The sequence below is a fragment of the Lepidochelys kempii genome, chromosome 2 (genome assembly GCF_965140285.1).
Source record: "Lepidochelys kempii isolate rLepKem1 chromosome 2, rLepKem1.hap1, whole genome shotgun sequence".
NCBI lineage: Eukaryota > Metazoa > Chordata > Testudines > Cheloniidae > Lepidochelys > Lepidochelys kempii.
In genome coordinates this window covers 260,485,932-260,511,455 of record NC_136381.1, presented here as the reverse complement: position 1 = coordinate 260,511,455, position 25,524 = coordinate 260,485,932, and the positions used below count along the sequence as shown (strand labels likewise).

Sequence of the window (25,524 nt, the reverse complement as noted above, 5' to 3'; positions counted from 1 at the left end):
AGTATGAAGACTGGAAATAGATATATCACACTAAAGAAATGTTGTCAAAGCTAGAGAGCATAGTGAAAACTACCTGTACTGAACATTATGTGTATTTGACAATCATAGACTTTATGGTCAGAAGGGACCATCATGATCATCTGACCTCCTGCACATGGCAGGCCACAGAACCTCACCCACCCACTCCTGCAACGGACCCAGAACCTCTGGCTGAGTTACTGCAGTCCTCAAAGATTTCAAGTTACAGAGAATCCACCATATACACTAGTTTAAACCTGCAAGTGACCCATTTTCCACGCTGCAGAGGAATACAACCCTACCCCCAGGGTCTCTGTCAATCTGACCTGGGGGAAAATTCCTTCCTGACCCCAAATATAGAAATCATTTAGACCCTGGGCATGTGGGCGAGACCTGCCAGCCAGACACCTGGGAAAGAAGTCTCTGTAATAACTCAGAGCCCTCCCCTCTTATGTCCTGTCTCCGGCCGTTGGAAATATTAGCTAGTAGCAGTTGTTGATGGCTGTATGTCATTGTGGGCAACCTCATCTGACCACCCCCTCCATAAACATATCAAGTTCAGTCTTGAAGCCAATGAGGTGTTTTACCCCCACTGTTCCCCTCAGAAGGCTGTTCCAGAACTTCACTCCTCTGATGGTTAGAAACCTTCATCTAATTTCAAACCTAAACGTGTTGATGGCCAGTTTATATCCCATTTGTTCCTGTGCCAACATTAGCCCTTAACTTTAATAACTCCTTTCCTTCTGTAGTATTTATAGAAAGCAATCATATCACTCCTCAGTCTTTGTCTGGCTAAGCTAAACAAGCCAAGCTCCTTAAGCGTCCTTTCATAAGGTAAATTCTCCATTCCTCTGATCATCCTAGTAGCCCATCTCTGCACATGTTCCAGTTTGAATTCATCTTTCTTAAACATGGGAGACCAGAATTGCACACAGTATTCCAGATGGGATCTCATCAGTGCCTTGTGCAATGGTAATGATACTTTTTTAGCTCTACTGGAAATACTTCACCTGTTGCATCTTAGGATTGCATTAGCCTTTTCCACGGTTGCACCACATTGATGGCTCATAGTCACCCTGTGATCAACCAATACACCCAGGTCTTTCTCCTCTGTCGTTTCCAACTGATACATCCCCAGCTTACAGCAAAAATTCTTGTTCATCCCTAAATGCATGATCCTGCACTTTTCACTATTAAATTTCATCCCATTTCTATTACTCCAGTTTTCAAGGTTATCCAAATCTTCTCATATGATAGTCTGGTCCTCCTCCATACTGGCAATAACTCCCAACTTCGTGTCCTCCGCAAATTTTATTAGCACTCTCCCACTTTTTTGTGCCAAGATCATTAATGAAAATGTTAAATAAGATTGGTCCCAAGACTGCTTCTCCACTCCAGCCTGACAGTTCACCTTTCTGCATGACCTACTGTAGTCTCCCCTTTAACCAGTTCCTTACCCACATTTTGATTTTTGTATTAATTCCCATCTTCTCCAATTTAATGAATGATTTCCCATGTGGAACTGTATCAAATGCTTTACTGAAAATCAGGTAGATTAGATCTACTGCATTTCTTTGTCTAGAAAATTGGTTGTCTTCTCAAAGAAAGAGATCAAGTTGGTCTGGCATGATCTACCTTTTGTAAAACAATCTCTCTAAAGTTGACATTATTTCCAGCTTAATACAAATCTGTTGGCTCCTTGGGGTATGGACCTTCTTTTTATTCTGTGTTTGTAGATCACCAGCACATACGTGTGTTGGTTCATTGCTGAGCCTGTCACAGTATAAATAATAATAAACAGAGATGGTAATAATTTTCCATTATATTCAGGACAAAATAGCAACAATGTTTCTGCCCACTAGGTGGCTTCATTCTCACGAAGATACTTCAAGGAGATATTCAGCAGCATTAACTCCCATGTCACTAGGCAACCGGGCTAAACTAACACATTTGATCACCTGCCACTGTTAAATTAGGTATTAACTCTATATGGCTTTCATTTAAATCAATAATGAAGAAGAGAATGTAGTTCTCTTACCTCTTGATTAAGGAAACAGTACAGAACGGCTACAATAAATCCCTGAAGAAGCAAAACAGTTAAGTGATAGCACAGGTTTGAAAAGCTGTTTCCGCTAAATCAGTCTGTGATGATACTCCTATATCCTATGCATTGGCATGAGCGTAAAATATTCTAAGCTCAATTAGTTTCACAGCTAATCAGCCAGATCTTCGGCTGGTGTAAACTAGTATCCCGCCATCGAAATCAGTGATGCTACACCAGTTTACACCAGCTGATGATCTGGTCCAGTGAAGCTCCACCAAGAATGAATTTGGCCATATAGCTGCAACATGGTAGTCAAAATTACAGCTCTTCCAAATCTGTTGTGGGCCAGATCCTCAGCAGGTGTAAATCAGCAAAAAGCACCCTGGACTCCACTGGGAGACTGTGTTTGTTCTGGATCATATTGCTTTCCAGTCACTGCTTAGCTTTATTTTTATAATTTCTCTAAATACCAAATCACTAGCTTTATCTCTATAGCACACTGCATGGCATTAATATTATACAGAGCGGGCATGATTCTGATCTCACATACAGTAGTTTTACGCCAAACAAAAACTCCAGTGAAAACACTAGAGTGATACCTGGTGTCCAACAGCTTAGAGCAGAATCAAGCCCTAGAGAGTTTTAGGAAACATTTGGGCTAGATCCTCTGTTGGTGTAAATCTGCATTGTGCCATTGAAGTCAGTTGTTCTATGCCAATTTACACCAGCTGAAAGTCTGACCCTTTTAGTATCTTTTCTTACATTGCAAGATAATTTAATGATGACTGACAGCCCCAAAGACTGAAATTCAGAGTAGGGACTGAAACCTCAGGGTGAGTTTAGACAGGAAGAATGTAAGTATTTGGGCTGGAATTTGTGAACACTACGGGTCCAATACTCAGCTGGTGTAAATCCGCATAGCTCATGGGTCTCTGTTGATTTACAGCAGCTGAAGAGGCCGTGGAATCGTTATTGACCCGTGGAAAGCCGCATTTCAAGTCAAAAGGCAACGAGGGAAGAGCTCAGTGACTATAGCCACTTGACATCCTGGGGCAGGGTTTGCAACATATGTCAGGGGAAGGGTGGGGCAAAGAGAGGGGCTTTCAGCACCTTTGTGCTGCCCAGATCCTGAACTAATGCAGGGAATCAAAACAGCCCTCAGTGTAAATCAGAGCAGCCCTGGGGGTTGCTCTAAGTTATGGCAGCCTCCCACCTGCCCAGAATGTCCTAGCACTCAATGCCACCAGCACACTTCCTATTCTGGGGTCTGCCATGGGTGCAGTATAGGGTTGATTCCTGCATTGGGGAATTCTGCCCTGGCCTGGTGTGGTTGTCTAAAGGCTTATACACTGTCAGAGCAGTGTATAGCCACTGGGTGATCTTCTGTAGGATTTAACCGGGGAGGTTTAAGTCACCCCACCACAGGTTGGCCACTGCAACAAAGAGGGTAAAGTTCTGTGCAACTCCACCATCTTCAATGAAGTGGCATCCGTGACTGAGTTTGGATCACAGTCCCACTTGAATGTGCACAGAAAGGATGATATCTATTCAGGCTAGACAAGCTATGGAACACGTGCACTGCTGCAATACTTCAACAGGTTTACCTGGAAAGATCCAATGCAGAGCTCTAAATATAGCCGGACTCCCAGGTTGGTGTATTCAGGGAGGAAGTTGAAGACAATGTAATGTGTCCCAAATAGCGGAATGAGAAGCAGTGTCGATTTTGAGAGACGTCTAGGGCAGGAAATAAGAAGAGGCCAAAAAAATAAATATCATTCTTCTGAAGAGCATGAGGACAGCTGAACTAGAAATTCTCTAGTAATGAGTGATGCTCAACAGGTTAAAAAGGGACCCAGATATATATTTCAAATCTGCTGGGACAAAGGTGGGCACAGATTTCTAATGCTTCTGGCTGGAGTGGAGGTACCACATAACCAATCTTTTTTTGCTGTGATTTTTGGTATTCTTAATGCTTGAACAAGAATGAATAAAAGTGCTGTTCAGAGAGATGCCTGGTCTAGTGACCTTGACAACAGAACTGGGGCCAGGCACCCCGAGTTCCAACCCTGAAAGTGACTCTATCTGTGGTCGTGGGCATGTCCTTTAATTTCTGACTCAGCTGCACCATTTGGAAAATATCACGGCCGGAAGCATTGCTCACAATGTGTGTGACACTGGATTACCTGTACTGACATGAATTATTGAAGTTGATTTGTCTTGGGTCCAGCTTTTTCAGCAAGATTCTGATGATGTTGATGAAAAGGATAAAGTTGACCTGTTTCCATTTTTTTGGAAGAAAGAAGATTGTTACCTTTTACTACCAAACATTCCTGTGAAAAGTATATTGTGACTTAAATAATTGCTAGCCATTACTGCAGATACAGTGGGAGCTGTACAAGAAACCAGCCTTACTAGGAAACTTCCCATCTTAAAGAGACAGCAACAAAGTATCCCTAAGGATATTGTATATAATTCTGCTGTGTCTTCTTTGGAAGACCATCTCTATTAAGCAACCATATTTGTTAGTCCCTGGAGTAATCGATCATTTCTTTATTGTTTGCAGCACTCTTTAATTTTTCTGGTTTGAGACAATGATCGTTGTTGTACTAAACTATGGCTGATACCTTTAGAGCTGACTGGTCAAATTTTCTGCTGGTGTAATTTGTCACAGCTCCATTCAAACCAACATTGCTGGCCCATTTTATACCAGCAGTGAATTTGTCCTTGCATCCCATGTACTATGTGCATCCATCAATCTTTCAGGTGATGGCGAATGGCTGCTTTGCTCTAATGATGCCCATCTCTCCCCAGACATTGCAATTCCATTTTATCCACCTATAATGAGTTAATTAGATGATTGCAGAAAAATACATTCCTTGCTTGCCTGTATGGCATTCACACCTAGTCAGGAATGTCAGTCAAACGCAATGAGCCAAAATGTGGAGGTGTAGAGCATTTTAAAACTGCCTCACAGCAGAATAAAGCTGATAACGATCTGTCATTTTTGGATTCTGCATTCATACTGCTCTATCCTGCAGACGAGCCCCCTTCAACAACCCTTATTTATGCACAGCTGGTGCTGCCATCCAATTAAGCCACACAAATGCAGTGGCTTTAATTCCAGCCTGGTGCACTGCACATATTACCTGTTTATTTTATATATTTCCTAGGGATTAATGACCAATTGCAAGTAATTGTGCATCATGTCCCATTAACCCTAACCAATTATGAATCCCCAGTAAATGCACAGCTCCAGGGCTGTAATTGCCATGATCAGCTTAGAGTGGAAACAAAATTCAGTAGGACTATCCCTGTGCTTCTCCTTAAGTGTGTGCTTAAATGCTTTCCTGGATCTGGACTCCTAGTTCAAACCTTGCATTGTCAAAGTGCTTCTGGGAGCGTCAGCCACGAAACTACTCCCATTCACTTCAATGGGAATGACAAATCTTTGAAAACTTAGGGAGAAGCATTTTCTCTGAGATTCAGCAGCACTCATCTTTAGCACAAAGGGATAATCCCTTTAGAGGATCAATGCTACAGTTTCGGAAGGTCAGGTATTAGTATTCAAACTTTAAGCCATTGCCCACCCCCATAATCTCTTTGTTGTCAATTCACGTTTCCAAACTGAGAAATATCACACATACCCCAACAGAAATGATAATAGGTCCTTTGATTAGCCACCAGTAAGGCGAGCCTTGGTTAATATCCCAGCATCTGGAAAAGTAGCACTTAAATTAACATAGATATACATGGTCACTGGAATACGGTTACATGGAGAAAGCACACATTAGGGTCAATGGAATTATGAGCAGACCTATTACAGCCTCATTTTAAGATAGAATAGAAGAATAGAGCTATCCAAACCCCTGCAACTTGGCTTTGTAGAGTCTAGGTTCCATAAATATTATCCTACAAGTAGCAAAATGACAAAATTATCACTGACTCTTATGCACCAAGTGATGGCCAGAAATCTATTGCTTCCTGGTTGAAAATATGCCTGACAGCAGGTTATAAGGGCTGTTGCTGAAAGCCAAATCAAAAACACCACTGTTATTTGAAGATCTCTTTTTGACCTATGGGACATTGTCTTTGTAGCAGGAAGAGAGCCTGAGACATAAGCCCTTGTATTAGAGGTCTGGTATGAGGCCTGAACTAAAGTAGTGGTTAAAACTTTGCTGATATGAAGCAAAGTCGGGCTGTGAGCAAGAGGCAGGCCCTGCTCACCGAATTTGTCAAAAACAGGGTGGATATTGCAGAAATGCACATTTTAAAGAAGTACTAGTTACAGTGTGCTTATGCAAACACATTTCAATATTAAGCGCCACCCCAACATTCCAATATTAAAGATGGTACAAGAACATTCCCCAAAAATAACAGGAATAAGGTCAAAATGACAGTACATAATAAAAATGTTTTAACTAAACCAACATGTGCAAAACGATAAGTAATAGTGAGCAACTTTAGGGAGCAGTTGCTAACTTGTTTGTACTGGGGTATAAAGATGTATTTTAAAGGGAATATTTTGGGCCCGCCTATGGAGCAACGGAAAGGCCCGCCGCTCACTAAGCTGTGTCCACTGTCACGGGCATACATGTCTTCGTATCCTCGTAAAGTCTGCGAGGTGTTAGTACTGTGCTTCGTCAACAATAAACCTGGCCAGGCGCCTTCGCTAAAAACTGAGTCTGTGGATTTATGGGGTAGTTTAATTAAGGTCCGCTATCTGTGCAGAGCTGGGACAACATGCTAAATGAACACACACATGCAGCCAACCTCCGACCACATTGGTGACCCTGACCGCTATCAGTAATAGCTCCACTTTATAAGGCTATATAAGTATCTCAGGCTTCTGATGATATCAGCTTTGCTCCTCAATTATCATTACTTCATCTGAATCCCTTGATTTCCCGGAAGCACAATACTTCAAGGTTTTGATTATAACGTTTGCAAAAGCAAGTGCTATAGAAAAGGCGGTAACTCCGCTCCCGTTAGAAACATATTTTCAGTCACGTCTTTAAAAATTCTTCCATTAGCCTCAATGTTTTCATAGTCTCTGTGCAAGCAATAAATTTGTTTTGGACAGTTTGAAATAAATCCCTTAATCCTTCTACCAGACTGGGGAAAAAAATACAAAGTAAACTTCTGGTTCTACTGAACTCAGCAGCAAAACTCCCATGGCCTTCAATGGGGCCAGGATTTCACCCATCTATATTTTCCATTATTTTTTTGTGTGTGCTCATCATTAATTTTTTTAAAAAGGAAGGGTTAAGGGCCTGATCCTCCACGGCCCTGAAACTTATGAAACCATTCACACTTATGCAAAATGGATGTAAAGATGCAAGACATTGACTTCAACAGGGCTTCACACTGGCACAGAGAAAATTGCAGGACTGGGATCAATCATAACATTAAAAGTGCAACACTGCAATATGGAATCTAGTATGAAACTTCAACTTACGCGGTGTCTTCAAAATACAGCTTTGCTAATATCCACACTAGGGTAAAAACCGTTGGGAAACCTGGCGAAACAATTTAATACACACTAGTTGTTGTTTTTCTGATTTCATTAATTATTCCAGATTCAATTTCCATCCTGTCTATTGCAACCCTACCAGGATAGTATGAGACAGATTAACTGACCATAGAAAATGCCCTGTGCAATGACCATTATGTCTAACAGGAACCACATTTTAACCTAACGAGGTCATGGTGAGCTGCATAAATACAATGGGAAATCTCCCGATGCACACCATGAAATGAAGTAGCCTATGGCGTTAACCAGTTAACGTTTGTGTGGGATGGATGAGTGAATATGAAAGCAATACAGTGAAGCCAGGATGGATCTGTCCCTGCAAACTATTGCTCATATGAAAAATCCTTAATCATGTGACTAGTTATCTCAACTAATGTCCCTAAAGTCAGTTTGCAAGTCCCTCCCCCTCCCAGTTTTAGGTAAGGAGTGGTGGTTTTGGCATGGGGGAGTGCTGGGGAGTGGCATTTATCCATTTCAATAATCCCTCTAAGCACTTTCCAAACATCAATTAGTAAATTATCATAGTACTCTTGTAAGGTAATACCGATGGGCATGGTACAGATTAGACAGAGATAAGTTTTATTATCCTCATTTCACTGATGGAGAAATCAAGGCATGCAGATTAATGTGACTTGCTCAAGGCCACACAGGTAGCTACTGGCAGAGCCAAGATTAAATATCAGGGGTTCCTGGCTCCCCGTGATGTATCCAGCCCAAGAGATGCTGCATCCCCAGTGTCCTCATACAGTCTCCAAATTCTACAGGGTTCATACAATCATCCAAACCATAGACCCCTTTGAGGTTCATCCATTTGATAGTATACGGGCATTTACTTTGCTGTCAGGATGTTTCCATTGACCCCAATGGGCGATGGATCAAGCCCTGAAACATAATCTGATCTTTTCTAGTCTAATTTCAGGCCTCACTTACCCCATCCAAACAGAACAAGCCACCAAAAATAGCGTCTTCCATGAGGAAAGGATGATAAGAGCAGACAGTTCAGGTATAGCGCCTCTACCAGCAGCCACATGAAATTAGCCATCATAAAATAGTGACAGAAAGCCACTGATATCTTGCATTCGGTCTAAGGAGCAGGGAAGGCAAAATTTCATTATTGCGTGTTACACATATATTGTGGGTATCACAATACCACATACAAACACGAGCAGTGGCAAGATATTAACCAGCACATTAACAACATACAAAGATATCCAATGCCACCGTAATCTCCTTTTCAAACGCTTACTGTAGAAAAGCTGCAATGGTCAATATCTTCCTCCTGGAAGAGGACCGCATCCTTAATGAAAATGGCAATAGTTTTCAAGATGAAGGTGAGAAAGAGCTGGATGTGGATGTAATTTCTGGGGCAGTGGAGTCTCCTGGAGGAAAAGAAGGAAGGCCAGCAAAATGAAGTGGTGGGAGATGGGTAACTCATCTTTCACGGGTCTGGGTTTCCTTAGGGCGGGGTTGTCAAAAGCCCTCTGCTGTGACCGAGCTCTGCTCACACTGAACTCAATGGCTGAATGGACTCTGCATCTGAGAAATAACCTTCCCTGATGTAACACTGACGGTGCTAACACAGCCCCCAAGAAATGGGGAGTGGTGCAGAGAGACCCGGGAGTATCTAGACAGCTTTCTTAGCAAATTGGGCAGTGATTAATTATCTAGAGGCTGATTGGCAGAGGTGATATGCAGCTGCAGCTCAGCATCTTCAGCAAGAGCTGGGGATGCTCAGCAACTGTGAAAATCAGGCTGCATCAAAGTCTAATCCGAATCAGGTCACTCATGCCTAATCATAAAGCTCATTTCGTTTCTAGTGTGATGAGTGTTGCAGTCGAACTGAAATGCAAAATGAGTTGTGAAACAGCAGCTATTTCTGCCAGTTATTAATCTGTAAATCTCACAGCCCAGAGCTTCCAGCATCTTGCATTAACTTGATTTCTGTTTACTTTCACGGGCCCAGGGTAAATGTTCATAAACATACCTGAATGCAATAAGAACAGTCACAGCCAGGGTGAGGGAGGAGATAGATATGCTGTACCCCACAGTGTAGATGATCTTTACAGTAGAAAAATAGGAGTGCTATAAAGGAGAGAATGAACAAGTCATATAGGTTTTAATGCAAATAGAAGGAAAAGAAGCGACACAGAATCTGGTGGGTTTGCTTTGTTGTTCACCAGAACCTTTTCTGTGGCCTCAGTTCACACCCCTGACCTTCACTTTTTGAGGGTTCATGTGATCTCAAAACAAAACTCAGCTGGAATCCTTTAACTGGGCTTCATATCTAAACCTTTTACAGGTTTCAGAGTAGCAGCCGTGTTAGTCTGTATCTGCAAATAGAACAGGAGGACTTGTGGCACCTTAGAGACTAACAAATTTATTAGAGCATAAGCTTTCGTGGGCTACAGCCCACTTCATTGGATGGATAGAATGGAATATATAGTAAGAAGATATATATATACATACAGATAAGTTGGAAGTTGCCATACAAACTGTAAGAGGATAATTAGTTAAGATGCGCTATTATCAGCAGGAGAAAAAAACTTTTGTAGTGATAATCAAGATCTAAACCTTGAAGAACAGTAAACTCTGCATGGTTTTGCTGAAAAACCACAAGAGGGCCTAGGATGGCTTGAAATTGGGTCCAAGTTAACTCAAAAGATTTTAGAAATTTTTCAAGTCTTTTCACAAAACTGTGCTGGCTTTCAGGCTTATAATGATCTCTGAAATCAGGCAAGTTTGGCCCAGTTTGGGTTTCTTGACAAAATTTCAACCTGACTCTCTTTGTGACTATATTGTTATACCACGACTGGTCTACATTAATCCTTCCTATAAGTCACCACTCACTCATTTACTAACCCAAAATATTCTTGTTTTGATAAAATGTTCAGATAATTACGGCAGAAGTTCAAGGTAAACAATGGTAGAAGGTCCAGGGAGATGGGTAACAAGGAGGGAAGGCTGAATCTCATGATGTGCAAGGTTTTGTGATCCTCTCAAACTATATTTTTAGGGGATTCCGAATGGCAGTAATTTGAGTTCACAAAGCTTTGTCTGCTACAGTTTAAAGCCACATTTGTTTTGTGAGAACAATTCAATTTTTAAAACCCCCTGGGTGACATCCTGACCCCACTGAACTAATTGGAAGAAGTCCCATTCACTTCAAGGGGGTGTGGATTTAACATCAGATTTTCCTAAATTGCAGGCAGACTAGAGCCTTGTATTAGAGATAGAGGTAATTCCTCAAAAGCTTGGCTGGCACTAATGGCTGCCTTATGTATGATATACACCGCACAATGTATCACTTTGTCCTATGACTGGAGAGCTGTAAATGGGCCAGTTCACCTGGACTGATCCCTTAGAATTTAACTACTAAGGTGCCACAAGTACTCCCTTTCTTTTTACGGATACAGACTAACACGGCTGCTACTCTGAAACTTAACTACTTATGCTGTTCCTCATTGTATTTAGCTGTGACACTCTGAGTACCTTTTCCACGCCTGAAGAAGAGCTCTGTGTAGCTCAAAAGCTTGTCTCTCTGACCAACAGAAGGTGGTCCAATACAAGATATCACCTCACCCACCTTGTCTCCCTAATATCCTGAGACTGACACAGCTACAACAACACTGCAAACATTAATTTTTTCATCATTTTTTTCCTCTCTCTCTCTCTTTACTTTTTTTCAACCTTGCCCTATCTGTATTTCACTGTTTGTGTTTTGTTCCTATTTCCACCCTATTTGTCTACTGGAGATTTTCTCCCTATATCCCCAAACTCAACTTTTCCCATGTACAAGAACAACCTAATAGTGCTTGAATTAAAATCCAGCTTTTTTCAGGCATCGTGTTTGAGTGGGTAGGTAGCTGGCCAAACTAACTTCATCCCTCTCAAGAGGAAGCAGCAAATAAAAGTAGACGTGGACCCAAGATGCAGAGTTTGGATCCGAATCCAAACTTTCCCTAAGTCTGGAAGTATCTGTCTCTTAGGTCCCATTTTGATTTTATTGTATAGATATTGTCACCCTGGGCAGCCTTTGCAGGAGCACACCTCCATGTTGGAAAGGAAAGCTGGTTAGAATCTCTAGTGCTATCTCTCAATAAAATTTAGGCAATAATTATTGTCTGACTTTCAGAAGAGCTAAGCAGCACTGAAATAAGAGGGGGCAGCAGATCCTTTGCTCCTAATAGGGTTCATATTGTGTCTACCACTGAGTGGCGAAACACTAGATTGCATTTAGCCAGTTAGCAAAGCCCTGTGGAGCAGTTCTTACTCAGTGTGTGTGTTTATCCAGCTAAAACTCAAACACGGGATCCTCAGCAACAAATCCACCAGGTGAATCAATGAGGAACTATCTCATGAGCAAGTGTGTCAAAGCTGAGGTTAGGTCATCCTAGCTGGCAGCCATTCCTTGCAAATCAGATAGGAAAGAAAGTCCATATAAAGCAATAATCCAATTCCCAAGTGGATAAACAAGCAGGCCAAAGAGTCAACCTAGGTGAAAGAACAGGGCACCTGCCAAAGAAAACAGCAGGCTCATGCTATGTTTGTTTTTGCACTAGAAGTGCAAGGAATAAATAAAAAGAAGGGAAAAGAACATTTCAAGAGTTGCATTTCTGCATGATAGATCAGCCAGCTGGAAAGCAAGGTCCAAGTTAAACAGCCTGCTGACAAACAGTGAAGAAATAAAGTGAAGATGACAACAAAAGTCCATCCAACCCATATGGAATGGATTATTCACTAAGCTCTTGCTGACAGGTGAAATTAACTTCAATAAGTAAAACAGAATCTTGCTTTCATTCGCTCAGTTAGCACCATTTGCTGGGCACAAACAGCAAGGGTCCGATTCCCTGCTGTTTTCTACCAGTTTTACCCTAATGGAGAGACTTCTGATTGACTTCAGTGGAGTTACTCCTGATTTACACCTGAATAAGTGAGAGAAGAATCAGCAACAAAGCCAGGTTGACACACAGGTTTTGAACGAGTTTTGTTCCTATGTCCACTTATATCAGATAGGGTTCTGATTTTTTTACTGATATGGAGACACCAATACAACCCTAACGTATGTCTATTCCAGGAGAGCTTCACCAGTATGGGAAGGAAAGGCTATGGCTAGGCTATGTCAGCAAAGCACTCCTAGTGTGGATGCAGCTTATACCAGCAAAAATGTGGTTTGCGCTGGAGTTGAAAAACCACCTCCCCTGAGCAAAACAAGCTATACCAGTCAGAGTGCAGCTTTCCTGGTGTAACTATCTACACGAGGGGCCTTCTGCCAGACCTGGCCTAGGGTGGATGCAATGATACTGTTATTAAGGTGCCTTATACCAGTAGCACTTATTCCCCTTCCTGTGCAAAAATAGCTACACAAGCAGAAGCACATTTATAGGTAAGCACAAGGTGTAGTTAAAATGGGAAACATTTTCTGTGCACACAAGATTGAAGTGACAATGGTTTTGGGAATCAAACTGACAAAACGTGCCAAATACTAATCTAAATTACACAGGTGTAAATCCAGAGTAACTCTGTTGAAGTCAATGGATTTACACCTATGTAATAGAGACCAGAATCTGAGCATGGTATTTTTCTTAAGCCCAGAATTCCTTTTGCTTTGTTATGGGTGCTTATTTTTTTCTTTACATGATTTGCTTTCTTCAAACTAGATGAGGAGCAGAAATGCAGCATCTTCTGGTTAACTGATTCAATTTGCCTTGAGTCTGAAATTCTGGTGAAAAAAGGGCATGTTTGCTACCGGCAGCAGGGCAGCAATGCTGCCGACAGCTCAGACTGATCATTGAATATAACTGAAGTATTAATCCCAGTTTTGCAAACATTTTGGACCAGATCTTCACCTGGTGTATTTCCGTGTCATTCAACGGAGTTACACGAATTTACCACACCAGAAGATCTGGACCTATATTTTTTCGGACACAGCTCTCTAGATCTATTAGGTGTTTAAATGAGTGCTCTCTTCACCTGTATAATAAATGTCATTAATAATTTCACCGAGCAAGTGGGCAGAGTAAAAATACAATGGCATTTTATACTTAGTGAGAATGGTGCTGCTTCAACCAAGTTTTCATCCCCAACTTCTGAAATAGAAAGGTATATGACTAGCATCAGCACATTTCTGAATGGTATTGGTTCAGATAGACTTACTTCCTGAACTGGAATCTCATCGTTCACTGGGCAGGCAATGTGATAGGAGGGAAATGGATCAGACCAGCCATTCACTGTACAGTTTCTTCTTACCAAGCCTGCAAGAAATCCCACAGGGGCAGGGATTACCCTTTTGTTCTGTATTTGTACAGCGCCGAGCGCAAAGGAGTCCTGGTCCATGACTAGGGCTCCTGGGCACTACAGTAATACAGGTAAATAATATTAATACATTCGTTCCATGGCAAAACAGAAAGGGTCAGTAGCAGGTAGTTTGCTAAATAAGGAGCTTCAGAATGGGCAGGGGCAACAATCCTCAGTGGGTAGGAAGGACTTACATTCCTGCTACAGAAAAACACATGGGAGCAGTTCTAGGAAGAGGTACAGCTTGTGAGGTTCCCTGGACCTTCTTCCTAAAATATGTCCTGACCTGATTGGTCCAGAGAGAGGGACCCTGAAGACGCCACCACTTCCATCAGCTCAGGCTGAATCCCAAACAGCACCTGTGATGAGAGACTTCGTCTTTCTCCTCCCATCCCTCTCCCTCATGTATGTTTTTCCTTCCCCATCTCTCCTAACCCTCTCCATTTTCCTTCTGTCTAATCAGAGTCTGGCTTAACCGGCCAACTCAAGACTGTATCTTTTGCAACACCGCTGCAAGTCTGTGACCAGAAAGAGGTGAATAAAAGCAATGTCCTAACCAGTCCATGCTGGTACAATTTTGCCAGATCTTGGAGTGGCTGATCAGACCAGGTGCTCTGCCCATGTTTCTCCAACAGTGAGGTTGCAAGGGAAAAGCAAAGCCAGACACAGAAGCAGCATTTTCTATTTTGCTGTTCTTTCCTCTCCCCCTCTTATGTGTGTTTGTCTTGTTTTGTCTTCTAGAAAACGTGATCGGACTTTAACAACAACAGCAATGCCAGCTTCAGCCCATCTCAACCAGAGACGACCCACACCTGCCCATAGGGGAGGGGCAGAGTGAGGACAGCGGCTTCAGCAGATGTTACTAAGCATGCTTAGTCCATGGGAGCATGCTCAGTAGACGCCAAGCAGCAAATTGTGCCCCCCTCCCCCGCACACGTTGCCTCTGATCTCAACTAACTTTTTCTCTTTTCCCAAAAAATTACAGTTATTATCATCTTTAATGCCATGTAAAAGTCTGTCAGACAACAGCCTTTTCCTTCTAAAAGCTCTCTCCAGCTAAAGGGAAAGAGAACAGGGGATGTTGTTAAAATGAAAATATTATTCACTATTTTATATTTCAAATGCTTTAACTGTTTTCCCTTATTTTCTGTATCTTTAATACAAAGTGTTAAGGATTTTTAATGGTGTGTTTGCCATGGTACAAAGCATGCTGGGGCCTCTGTATACCAAACCCCAAATTTTGTTTAAAACTGTTTAATGTTGGACAGTGACAGGGTTATGTTAACACCGGATTCCATCTAAATTAATACAACACTACTTAATTTAACTCATTTTAGCATCAGTTTAGGGGATATCATTTCTAAAGTGTGAAGATTTGGAGGGCTAGGATAATATTCTCCTACTTTATAGAGGAGATTTACAGTAAAGAAAAAAGTTTAAAAAGACAAGTTATAGCTTTGTAACTGTGTGAAAGAGAGAAATAAAGATTGTACCCTCTGTCACTGTTATGTGAAGAACCATGCCTCCATGCCCTCTCCTCCTTTTATTCTAAGACAGCCATCTTTTGCAGTATCTTCAGCGAAAGAATTTTTTAATTGTAGGATTAAAATTAAATCATATGATATTTGAAAAAAAGTGTTTTAAAGCAATATTATCCCAGCCTTTTAACAATAACGTAAGCATGTTTTTACATTGAATCTCTACATTACACTCTAGAGAGGCCAAGAATAGGAAATGGCTAAATTATTTCCATAATTAAATACCGATCATTCTGCAACCAAGAGTCAGGCCTTTGTTACATCTCAAGTCTGGCAAAGTTTTGCGTCATTGAATTGTCCAGTCTGGAAAAACATCCCCAACCAAACAAAAATATGTAAATACATTTCTCGTGTATATCATTTGAAAAGGGTGAACAAAGTTTTAGATTCCAGGGGACAGTATAAAATTTCCATCATTTACAGAGAGGCTTTACAATAAAAAATAAAATTTTAAAAGTATAGGCTTTCCTGATGAACATGAAAAATCTGAAACTAGGTTAGAAACTATACACAGACACTTGAATGTTAAAAGGCAATATCATAAAACCCCGGAGGCAAGGAGAGAGAACTCCTAGGCTAAGAGGGACAAATTCCATCCTACATATACAAGATGTGAAAAAGTCATATCCTGAGAGATGATGTATGTGTAGCCAGAGGTGCACAGGTACTAAAGGCATTAAATATGGACATTTTGCAGCTGTTTGCTGAACCAAATCAGTCAGGGAGTTCACTCATATTACAGATAATCAAGAGCCATTGGTTCTGGAATCTATCACTTTTGATGACAAAACGCCTGCCTGGAGAATGAAATTGTATATCCATGGCAAGACTATTAGCTTTAAAATTGACTTAGGAGTTAGCATCACAGTTATCTCAGAAGGAACTTACAATCACCTTCAACATTGCCCAAAGCTGATGTCACCTGACAGAGCACCTGGAGGGATTTTGAACTGCATGAGCTAGTTCACCACAGAAACAATTTTCAACGACAAAAGCTATGCATGCAGAGTGTATGTGATCAAAGGACCACAGAACAAAAGCCTTCTCAGCTGCAGCATGGCAGCCATGATGGGCCTAGTGAGAAAGGTGGAAGAACTCAATGTAATATTTGTTGATACTGGACTTTAGAAAGGAGATCCAGTACAAATAACATTAACAGACAATGCTAAGCCATATAGTGTACATACACCTCCCAGGACCCTTAACCCATTATTTCATAAAGTGGAAACTGAGTTAAAGAGAATGGAGTGTATTGGCATAATCAAGAAAATCTCTGAGCCAGCAGTATGGTGTGCCCAAATGGTACCATTTATAAAGAAAAATGTAAAAATACGAATCTGTGTGGATCTTAAAAGATTTAATGAAGCAGTTGTGAGAGAAAAATATATCCTTCCAACACTGGATGACTTTCTCCCCAAAGTGAAAGGATATACAGTATTCTCTAAGTCGGATGCCTTGAGTGGATTCTGCCAAATTCCTTTAGCCAAAGAAAGTGCTAAACTAACTACATTTATCACATCTTTTGGGAGATTTTGCTTATGAAGATCACCTTTTTGGATTAATAGTGCACCTGAAATTTTCCAAAGAAAGATGGCAGAACTGTGAATGAACACAAATGGAGCTGTAGTCTTCATGGCCAATATTCTGATAGATGGATCTTTGGTGGAAGAACAGTACAAAACCCTCAACAAAGTCCTAAGCTTAACCAGTCATTCTGAACCACAACTAAACAAGGAAAAGTGCATTTTCTGTGTACCCCAAATCCAGTTTTGGGGATGGACAATAAACGAAGATGGAATCAGTCCTAGCCCTGAGAAAGTAAAAGCAATTCGAGAATGGCATGCACCAACAAATGTACAAGAACCGAGACGTATACTGGGAATGGTAAATTACCTTGGTCAATATCTACAAGACCTTTCAACAGCAACAAACCACTGTCTGAACTGTTAATGTCCAACACATCTTGCCTATGGGGGCCAAACCCAGAAATTGCCTTTGATAAGGTAAAAGAAATTATCTCAACGACTCCAGTTCTCAAGTACGAGCATGTGAACCAACCCACAATGGTCAGTGCAGATACAAGCAGCTATGGCCTAGGTGGTGCATTGTTGCTACAACCTGGCTGAGAGTGGAAGCCAGTTGCATTTTGTTCTCACATGCTTACAGAAGCAGAAAATCGATATGCATAGATTGAAAAGGAGTGCCTGACAAGCCTATGGGCATGTGAGAACTTTTACAGATATCTGTGTGGACTGGATTCGTTTACATGGATAACAGACCTTAAACTACTTATAACCCTGATCAACTGAAAAGTCCTGGATCAAGCACCACTGAAATGCCAACATCTATTGCTAAGGGTTATGTGATTTAACTCAATTGCTAGGTATGTTCCTGGGAAAATCTAGTAGTAGCAGGCACTCTGTCATAGAGCTCAGCATTGCACTCGGCTACCCGTGAGCTCAAGGATGATATAACAGCTGATGTGAATGCTGTGGACCAGTGTCATAAAAGAGGCTACTCCAGCTACAAAAAGCAACCTTGACAGACAAGCAACTTCAGGAAGGTCTAAGTTACATTGAGGCAGCTGGCCCAAGTATTTAAAGGACACTAAGGAGGTAACATGAGACAGCTTTGTGGTGTGTTAAGCAAGTCAAATGGACTCGTGATTAAAGGCAATTACATCATAATTCCAGATTAAATGAGAGGAGAATTTCTAAACCTCATCCATGAAGGACATCAAGGATTAACTAAACTCTGTGAATGGACAACCAGTCAATGTGGTGGCAGGGCATCAGAAAGGACATAAACGATAAAGTTGCTGCATGTGAATGTTGCAGAACTAGCAGCCCAACACAACATAAAGAATCTTTAACAACATCTCCAACAGAGAGACTTGGGAAGAGACTAGCTGTAGATTTACGTACATTCAGAGGACAGCATTGCCTGGTCATTGTGAACTATTTTTCCAGTTATTAGAAATAATGTACTTGAAAGACATAACATGTTGCAATGTTATCAAGAAAAATGAAGTGCACTTTTGCTCACTTCAGTATTCCAGAACAACTAGGAACGGGCAATGGACCATAACTTGCTGCAGCAGAATTTAAGTCATTTTGAACTAAATACGATTTTAACCATATTAGTAGCAGCCCACATTACCCACAAATGAATGGAGAGGGTGAGAGAGCTGTACAGACAGCCAAGAAAATCCCAAAGCAGGAAGATCCATTCCTCACTCTTCTGAGTTACAGATCAACACCAGTAGCAGCAACTGGATATAGTCTAGCACAACACCTGATGGGACGACAACTCGGAACTACTGTTCTAACTTGTGAGAGGAATCTGTCTCCAAAGTGGCCAGACATGAAGAGAGTAGCCAAATTGGATAAAAAGGTTAAAAAGAGCTTATGAACACTTTTAAAAATACTATCACTCAATTGGACAACTGCCATGTCTAGAACCTGGTGACCACTTTCGTGTCAGACTGGATGGAGGAAAAGAACAGACAACTCCAGCTGTCATAAAGAAAAAGAATTTAGCACCCAGATCATATGTGATCCATGTTAGGATATAGATATTCAGGCCTGTCTGCAAAGGCCTGTACTTTAAGAATTTAGGTGTATTCTTATCACTTGGCTAGTTATAGAGGTACAAAAGAGAATCAAAATCACTGTCTGCCGGTGTAAGGGCCTTCTATTACTGTGACAGTCTGGGGCCCTGTTCTTAGGCTAAGGCCTTTAGCTAAGCAACAGAGGCAGCTATAAACTGGGAAGCGACCGGTCACATCCTCACATTCCAAACTAGTCACATTGAAATAAGATGCTATTGGGCTGTTAGGAATAGAATCCTGTCCTGATAGTGCCTATCACCTCCAGAGAAAGGGAAGTGCCTAGAAAATGTAAAAGGAAACTTAGTTTGATAGCATCCTGTCTGGCAAGAACTCACTTATCAATAGCTGGGATGTGAAATCCTCACTTCTGTATTGTTTTGTCATTATAGTTCCCACTTTGCTATTGTTTGTCTATATAATCTCTGTCTGGTTCTGTGATTGTTCCTGTCTGCTGTATAATTAATTTTGCTGGGTGTAAACTAATTAAGGTGGTGGGATATAATTGGTTACATAATCATGTTACAATATGTTAGGATTGGTTAGTTAAATTTCAGGAAAATGATTGCTTAAGGTATAACTAAGCAGAACTCAAGTTTTACTATATAATCTGTAGTCAATGAGGAAGTGAGTGGGCGTGGGTGGGAGGAGATGGGTGTGTGGGTGGGGGAGATGGGAACAGGGAATGGGGTTGCAGAAATTGAAATCATGTTTTGCTAAAGGGGGAAATGGGACCAGGGAATGGGGGTAAGGAAATTGGAATCATGTTTTGCTAAAGAGGGGAAATGGGAACAGGGAATGGGGGTAAGGAAATTGGAATAATGTTTGGCTAAGGGCAGGTATAGGAACAGGGACACAGGTGTAAGGCTCTGTGGTGTCAGAGCTGGGAAGGAGGATACTAAGGAAGGAAACTGGAATCATGCTTGCTGGAAGTTCACCCCAATAAACATTGAATTGTTTGCACCTTTGGACTTCGGGTATTGTTGCTCTCTGTTCATGCGAGAAGGACCAGGAAAGTAAGTGGGTGAAGGAATAAGCCCCCTAACAATCGATACTAACAGTGGAGAGTTCAACAGAAACTGTTGCCAGCTACAGTTTGTTCCTCAGAAAGAACAATCAACAGAGTAAACTCTACAGATGGCCAAAGTGGCTCACAAAGAAGACAACTTAGAGATTCCAAACCAACCACTGCCAGTCATTACAACTAATGGACAGCCAGAATACCAAGTTGACACACATTTGGGTCACATAATTAGAAAAAAAGTATTTTTCAGAGACGTGCCACAGGCTGATAAGTAATGAACTTTAAAGACAGTGTGAGGGTATAAATATTGTAAATGGTAGGAATGTAGAACTTAAAGGGGGAGATGTAATGGAATGTTAACTCTATTATCTGTTCAACCACTATGTGGTGTAAAATATCTTATTTAAACTAACCTTAACCATGCCTGGCAGAGCATTAAAGTATTTTATGATGAACACAGCTGGCGTATATAAGTGAGCTCTGTAGCCAAAAGTACACAACAGTTTGTTTTGAAAGATTTGCCTACATGCATTGCTTCGCATACAAAAAAGCCCAACCAAACAAAAACTTCTCTAAAGTTTCTCTAAAGGCTGACAAAGGAGGTGCTGTCGTCATCATGAATAGGTCGGAATATGAACAAGAGGCTGCTAGACAGCTCTCCAACACCACTTTTTACAAGCCATTACCCTCTGATCCCACTGAGGGTTACCAAAAAAAACTACACCATCTGCTCAAGAAACTCCCTGAAAAAGCACAAGAACAAATCCGCACAGACACACCCCTAGAACCCCGACTAGGGGTATTCTATCTGCTACCCAAGATCCATAAACCTGGAAACCCTGGATGCCCCATCATCTCAGGCATTGGCACCCTGACAGCAGGATTGTCTGGCTATGTAGACTCCCTCTTCAGGCCCTACGCTACCAGCACTCCCAGCTATCTTCGAGACACCACTGACTTCCTGAGGAAACTACAATCCATCGGTGATCTTCCTGAAAACACCATCCTGGCCACTATGGATGTAGAAGCCCTCTACACCAAGATTCCACACAAAAATGGACTACAAGCCGTCAGGAACAGTATCCCCGATAATGTTACGGCAAACCTGGTGGCTAAACTTTGTGACTTTGTCCTCACCCATAACTATTTCACATTTGGGGGCAATGTATACCTTCAAATCAGCGGCACTGCTATGGGTACCCACATGGCCCCACAGTATGCCAACATTTTTATGGCTGACTTAGAACAACGCTTCCTCAGCTCTCATCCCCTAATGCCCCTACTCTACTTGCGCTACACTGATGACATCTTCATCATCTGGACCCATGGAAAAGAAGCCCTTGAGGAATTCCACCATGATTTCAACAATTTCCATCCCAACATCAACCTCAGCCTGGACCTGTCCACACAAGAGATCCACTTCCTGGACACTACAGTGCTAATAAACAATGGTCACATAAACAGCACATTATACCGGAAACCTACTGACCGCTATACTTACCTACATGCCTCCAGCTTTCATCCAGACCACACCACACGATCCATCGTCTACAGCCAAGCTCTATGATACAACCGCATTTGCTCCAACCCCTCAGACAGAGACAAACACCTACAAGATCTCTATTAAGCGTTCTTACAACTACAATACCCACCTGCTGAAGGGAAGAAACAGATTGACAAAGCCAGAAGAGTACCCAGAAGTTACCTACTACAGGACAGGCCAAACAAAGAAAATAACAGAACACCACTAGCCATCACCTTCAGCCCCCCAACTAAAACCTCTCCAGCGCATCATCAAGGATCTACAATCTATCCTGAAGAATGACCCAACACTCTCACAGATCTTGGGAGACAGGCCAGTCCTCGCTTACAGACATGAACCCAACCTGAAGCAAATACTCACCAGCAACCACACACCACACAACAAAAACACTAACCCAGGAACCTATCCTTGCAACAAAGCCTGTTGCCAACTGTGTCCACATATCGATTCAGGGGACACATCAGCCACACTATCAGAGGCTCGTTCACCTGCGCATCTACCAATATGATATATGCCATCATGTGCCAGCAATGCCCCTCTGCCACGTACATTGGCCAAACAGGACAGTCTCTACATAAAAAAATAAATGGACACAAATCAGACGTCAAGAATTATAACATTCAAAAACCAGTCGGCGAACACTCAATCTCTTTGGTCACTTGATTACCTACCTAAAAGTGGTTTCAGAGTAGCAGCCATGTTAGTCTGTATTCACAAGAAGAAAAGGAGTTCTTGTGGCACCTTAGAGACTAACAAATAAAAAAACTTTAAAAACAGACTCCAAGGAGAGACTGCTAAATTGGAATTAATTTGCAAACTGGATACAATTAACTTAGGCTTGAATAAAGACTGGGAGTGGATGTGACATTACACAAAGTAAAACTATTTCCCCTTGTTTATTTCCCTTCCACTGTTCTTGTAAAGTGCTGGAAATGGCCCACCTTGATTATCACTATGAAAGTCCCGTCCCCTGTCCCCCCGCTCTCCTGCTGGTAATAGCTCACCTTTCCTGATCACTCTTGTTACAGTCTGTATGGTGACACCCATTGGTTCATGTTCTCTGTGTATATAAAATCTCCCCACTGTATTTTCCACTGCATGCATCCGATGAAGTGAGCTGTAGCTCACGAAAGCTTATAGAATCATAGAATATCAGGGTTGGAAGGGACCCCAGAAGGTCATCTAGTCCAACCCCCTGCTCAAAGCAAATTTTATTATGCTCTAATAAATTTGTTATAAGGTGCCACAAGTACTCCTTTTCTTTTTACGGATACAGACTAACATGGCTGCTACTCTGAAACTTCTCTAAAGCCAGTTTACAAAGATGGGACATAGGCCTCTTAATAGGCTTAACACTTGTAAACTGCAAAGGAAGTTTTTGATTCCAGTGTACAGTAAAAAAATAAATAAATAAAAGACAAAAGCTATAGCTTCGTGACTGTATGAAGGACAGAGATAAAGGCTGTAGCCTATGGCACTGGTATCTGAAGAAACATCCCCCACCCCAAACTCCTTCCTCCTCCTTTCCTGGCTTCTTTTTAATCTAAAACTGCCATCGTCTCTGTATGCTTCTGCTAAACATAGTGTTTTAATCACATTAAATAATGCTTTAAAAATAAACTATCAGAAACTTTTAAAAGTCCCCCCCTTCCCCCCGCTTCCTCAAATCTACTCTTTAAATAATACCCTCTTCCTGTTCAGCTATGCCTTTTAACTTCTTCCCTAGTCCCATTACATTAGGGCTTGAGTCCACCACAAGGCCTCTGTTTTCAGCACTTTCTCAGGTTGTTCATCTGTATTCTACTATTCAATGCTGTAAAGTATCCAGGGTTACAGCTTGTGTAAAAGTAAAATGTAAAGTGTTAACTAAGAACAGAAAAAAATAATTCTCTAGGACCCTGTCAATGTCCAAGTATGTCATCCACCAACAATTTTGAGAATCTGATTTATTTGCTATTTCTGATAGCCCGGTGAAAAGGGATTGGAAAAATTGTCACAATTATGGGAGAAATAATGCCTCAAGAAGTTGGGGAAATCTTTTGTATTACAAATGCTTGTTCATGGTAAAGCATGACAACTAGGTTTCAGAGTAACAGCCGTGTTAGTCTGTATTCGCAAAAAGAAAAGGAGTACTTGTGGCACCTTAGAGACTAACCAACTAGCAAAGTGTGGCTACAAAATTGTTTTACTAAAACAATATTTCAGTCCTGTATCAATGCTCCCCTAAAAGGCAGGCCAGCTCTCTTCTCCCCATGCCCTGTTCTTCATGTTAAACTTTTAAAAGTTTATGGATGTTTATTTTTAAAGCTTTAGTTGATGTGATTAAAAACAGCCTGTTTAGTAGATGCACATGGCAGCTGTAGATAAAAAAAAAATGTCAGGAAAGAAGGAGGAGGAGGTGTGGGATGGGGCTGTTTCTTCAGATAAGGATGTCAGAGGCTACAGTCTGTACCTCTGTCTTTCATGCAGTCACAAAGCTATGGCTTTTGTCTTTTAAATTTTTATTTTTTTCACTGTACACTGGGATCAAAAACTTTCTTTGCAATTTACAGGTGTTGAGCCTATGAAGAGGCCTATGGCCCATCTTTGTAAACTGATGAGAAGACTTTAGAGTTTTTGTTTGGTTGAGCTTTTTTGTATGCGAGGCAACCCCTTTAGGCAATGCTTTCAAAAGGAGCTATCACTATTGTTTAAAGGTTGGGCTAGTGTATCTTTTAAACATTGTGCTATGATCTGTATTCCACGCAACCGCTTCCTCTGGTTTAGACAAAAGCAAAATGTTTGAGTGGTGCGGTGGGGGCAGGAACATGTGCGAGAAGTTACGGTTTTCAGGGCACTATCCACTGTAGATTTGTATATAAGATTTTTAACTTTTATCCATCTCATAAAGCCTTTGGCTGAAAACCCCTTAAAAACCAGTCACACCAAAAAACCCAGCTACTAATATCCAAAAAAATGTTAACACCAAGGAGGGAGTGGGTGCAAGAGGTGCATGGTGTGTGTGTGTGTGTGTGAGAGAGAGAGAGAGAGAGAGAGAGAGAGAGAGAGAGAGTGGAGGAGGAGGGAAGGGATTGAATATCATTAAAAAAATTAATTCTTTGGTGCAAGGTGTTTGAGGGAGAGGGGACTGAATACAATTAGAAAAATTAATTCTTTGGGGCCATTTCAATGTGATAATAAATCAAATGGAAAAAAAGTAATTGTTTTGCAGGTGGCTCTATAAAATATTGCTACACAAGTGATGAGATTGATGCATTTCGATTATACTTCAGGGCTCTTTTATCAGGGCAACCAAAATCACTTCATTTGGGCTTGACGTTTTGCACCAGTGTAGCTGCACAGTCTAGTCAATGGCTTTGCCCCGTTATTCTCTTGGGGTTCATGTTGAGTCACTGCTTTTCTTTTAGGGTTCGAGGTGCATCTTCAGGTACTAGCAAACAAAAGTTCTTGTTGCTTTTGAGGTAATTCTATAAAATATCACTCAGGCTGTACAGACAAGGATTTTAGTTGTATTTGGTTTCAGAGTAACAGCCGTGTTAGTCTGTATTCGCAAAAAGAAAAGGAGGACTTGTGGCACCTTAGAGACTAACCAATTTATTTGAGCATAAGCTTTCTTAGTCTGTATTCCCACGGTATGCATCCGATGAAGTGAGCTGTAGCTCACGAAAGCTTATGCTCAAATAAATTGGTTAGTCTCTAAGGTGCCACAAGTACTCCTTTTCTAGTTGTATTTGGGTTTTTCCTCTCAGTCAGAAATGACCAATCTTGTAGTTGTGTCCAAGCATGAATACTCCTTCTTCCTGAAGCCTTTGTGTTATATATTTGCTCTTTCTGACCTCCTAATTATATTCAATCTCCCCCCCAACACCACACCCCCCCCCCTTGTACCACTTTGCACCCATTCCCTCCTTGGTGTTAACATCTTT

General features: G+C 41.4%; 1 protein-coding gene across 1 annotated transcript in view; it reads right to left on the bottom strand.

The window, feature by feature from the left end:
* Positions 1-25,524, bottom strand: part of GHRHR (growth hormone releasing hormone receptor) — a 43,630-nt gene that overhangs the window by 5,642 nt on the left and 12,464 nt on the right. The window contains exons 5-13 of the mRNA XM_073329681.2: positions 13,746-13,843; positions 9,577-9,674; positions 8,839-8,971; positions 8,523-8,676; positions 7,518-7,578; positions 5,707-5,776; positions 4,246-4,337; positions 3,667-3,796; positions 2,057-2,098 (exon numbers count right to left, since the gene is read on the bottom strand). Coding sequence (XP_073185782.1) covers positions 2,057-2,098; positions 3,667-3,796; positions 4,246-4,337; positions 5,707-5,776; positions 7,518-7,578; positions 8,523-8,676; positions 8,839-8,971; positions 9,577-9,674; positions 13,746-13,843 — 878 coding nt within the window. The remainder of the gene's footprint in view (positions 1-2,056; positions 2,099-3,666; positions 3,797-4,245; positions 4,338-5,706; positions 5,777-7,517; positions 7,579-8,522; positions 8,677-8,838; positions 8,972-9,576; positions 9,675-13,745; positions 13,844-25,524) is intronic.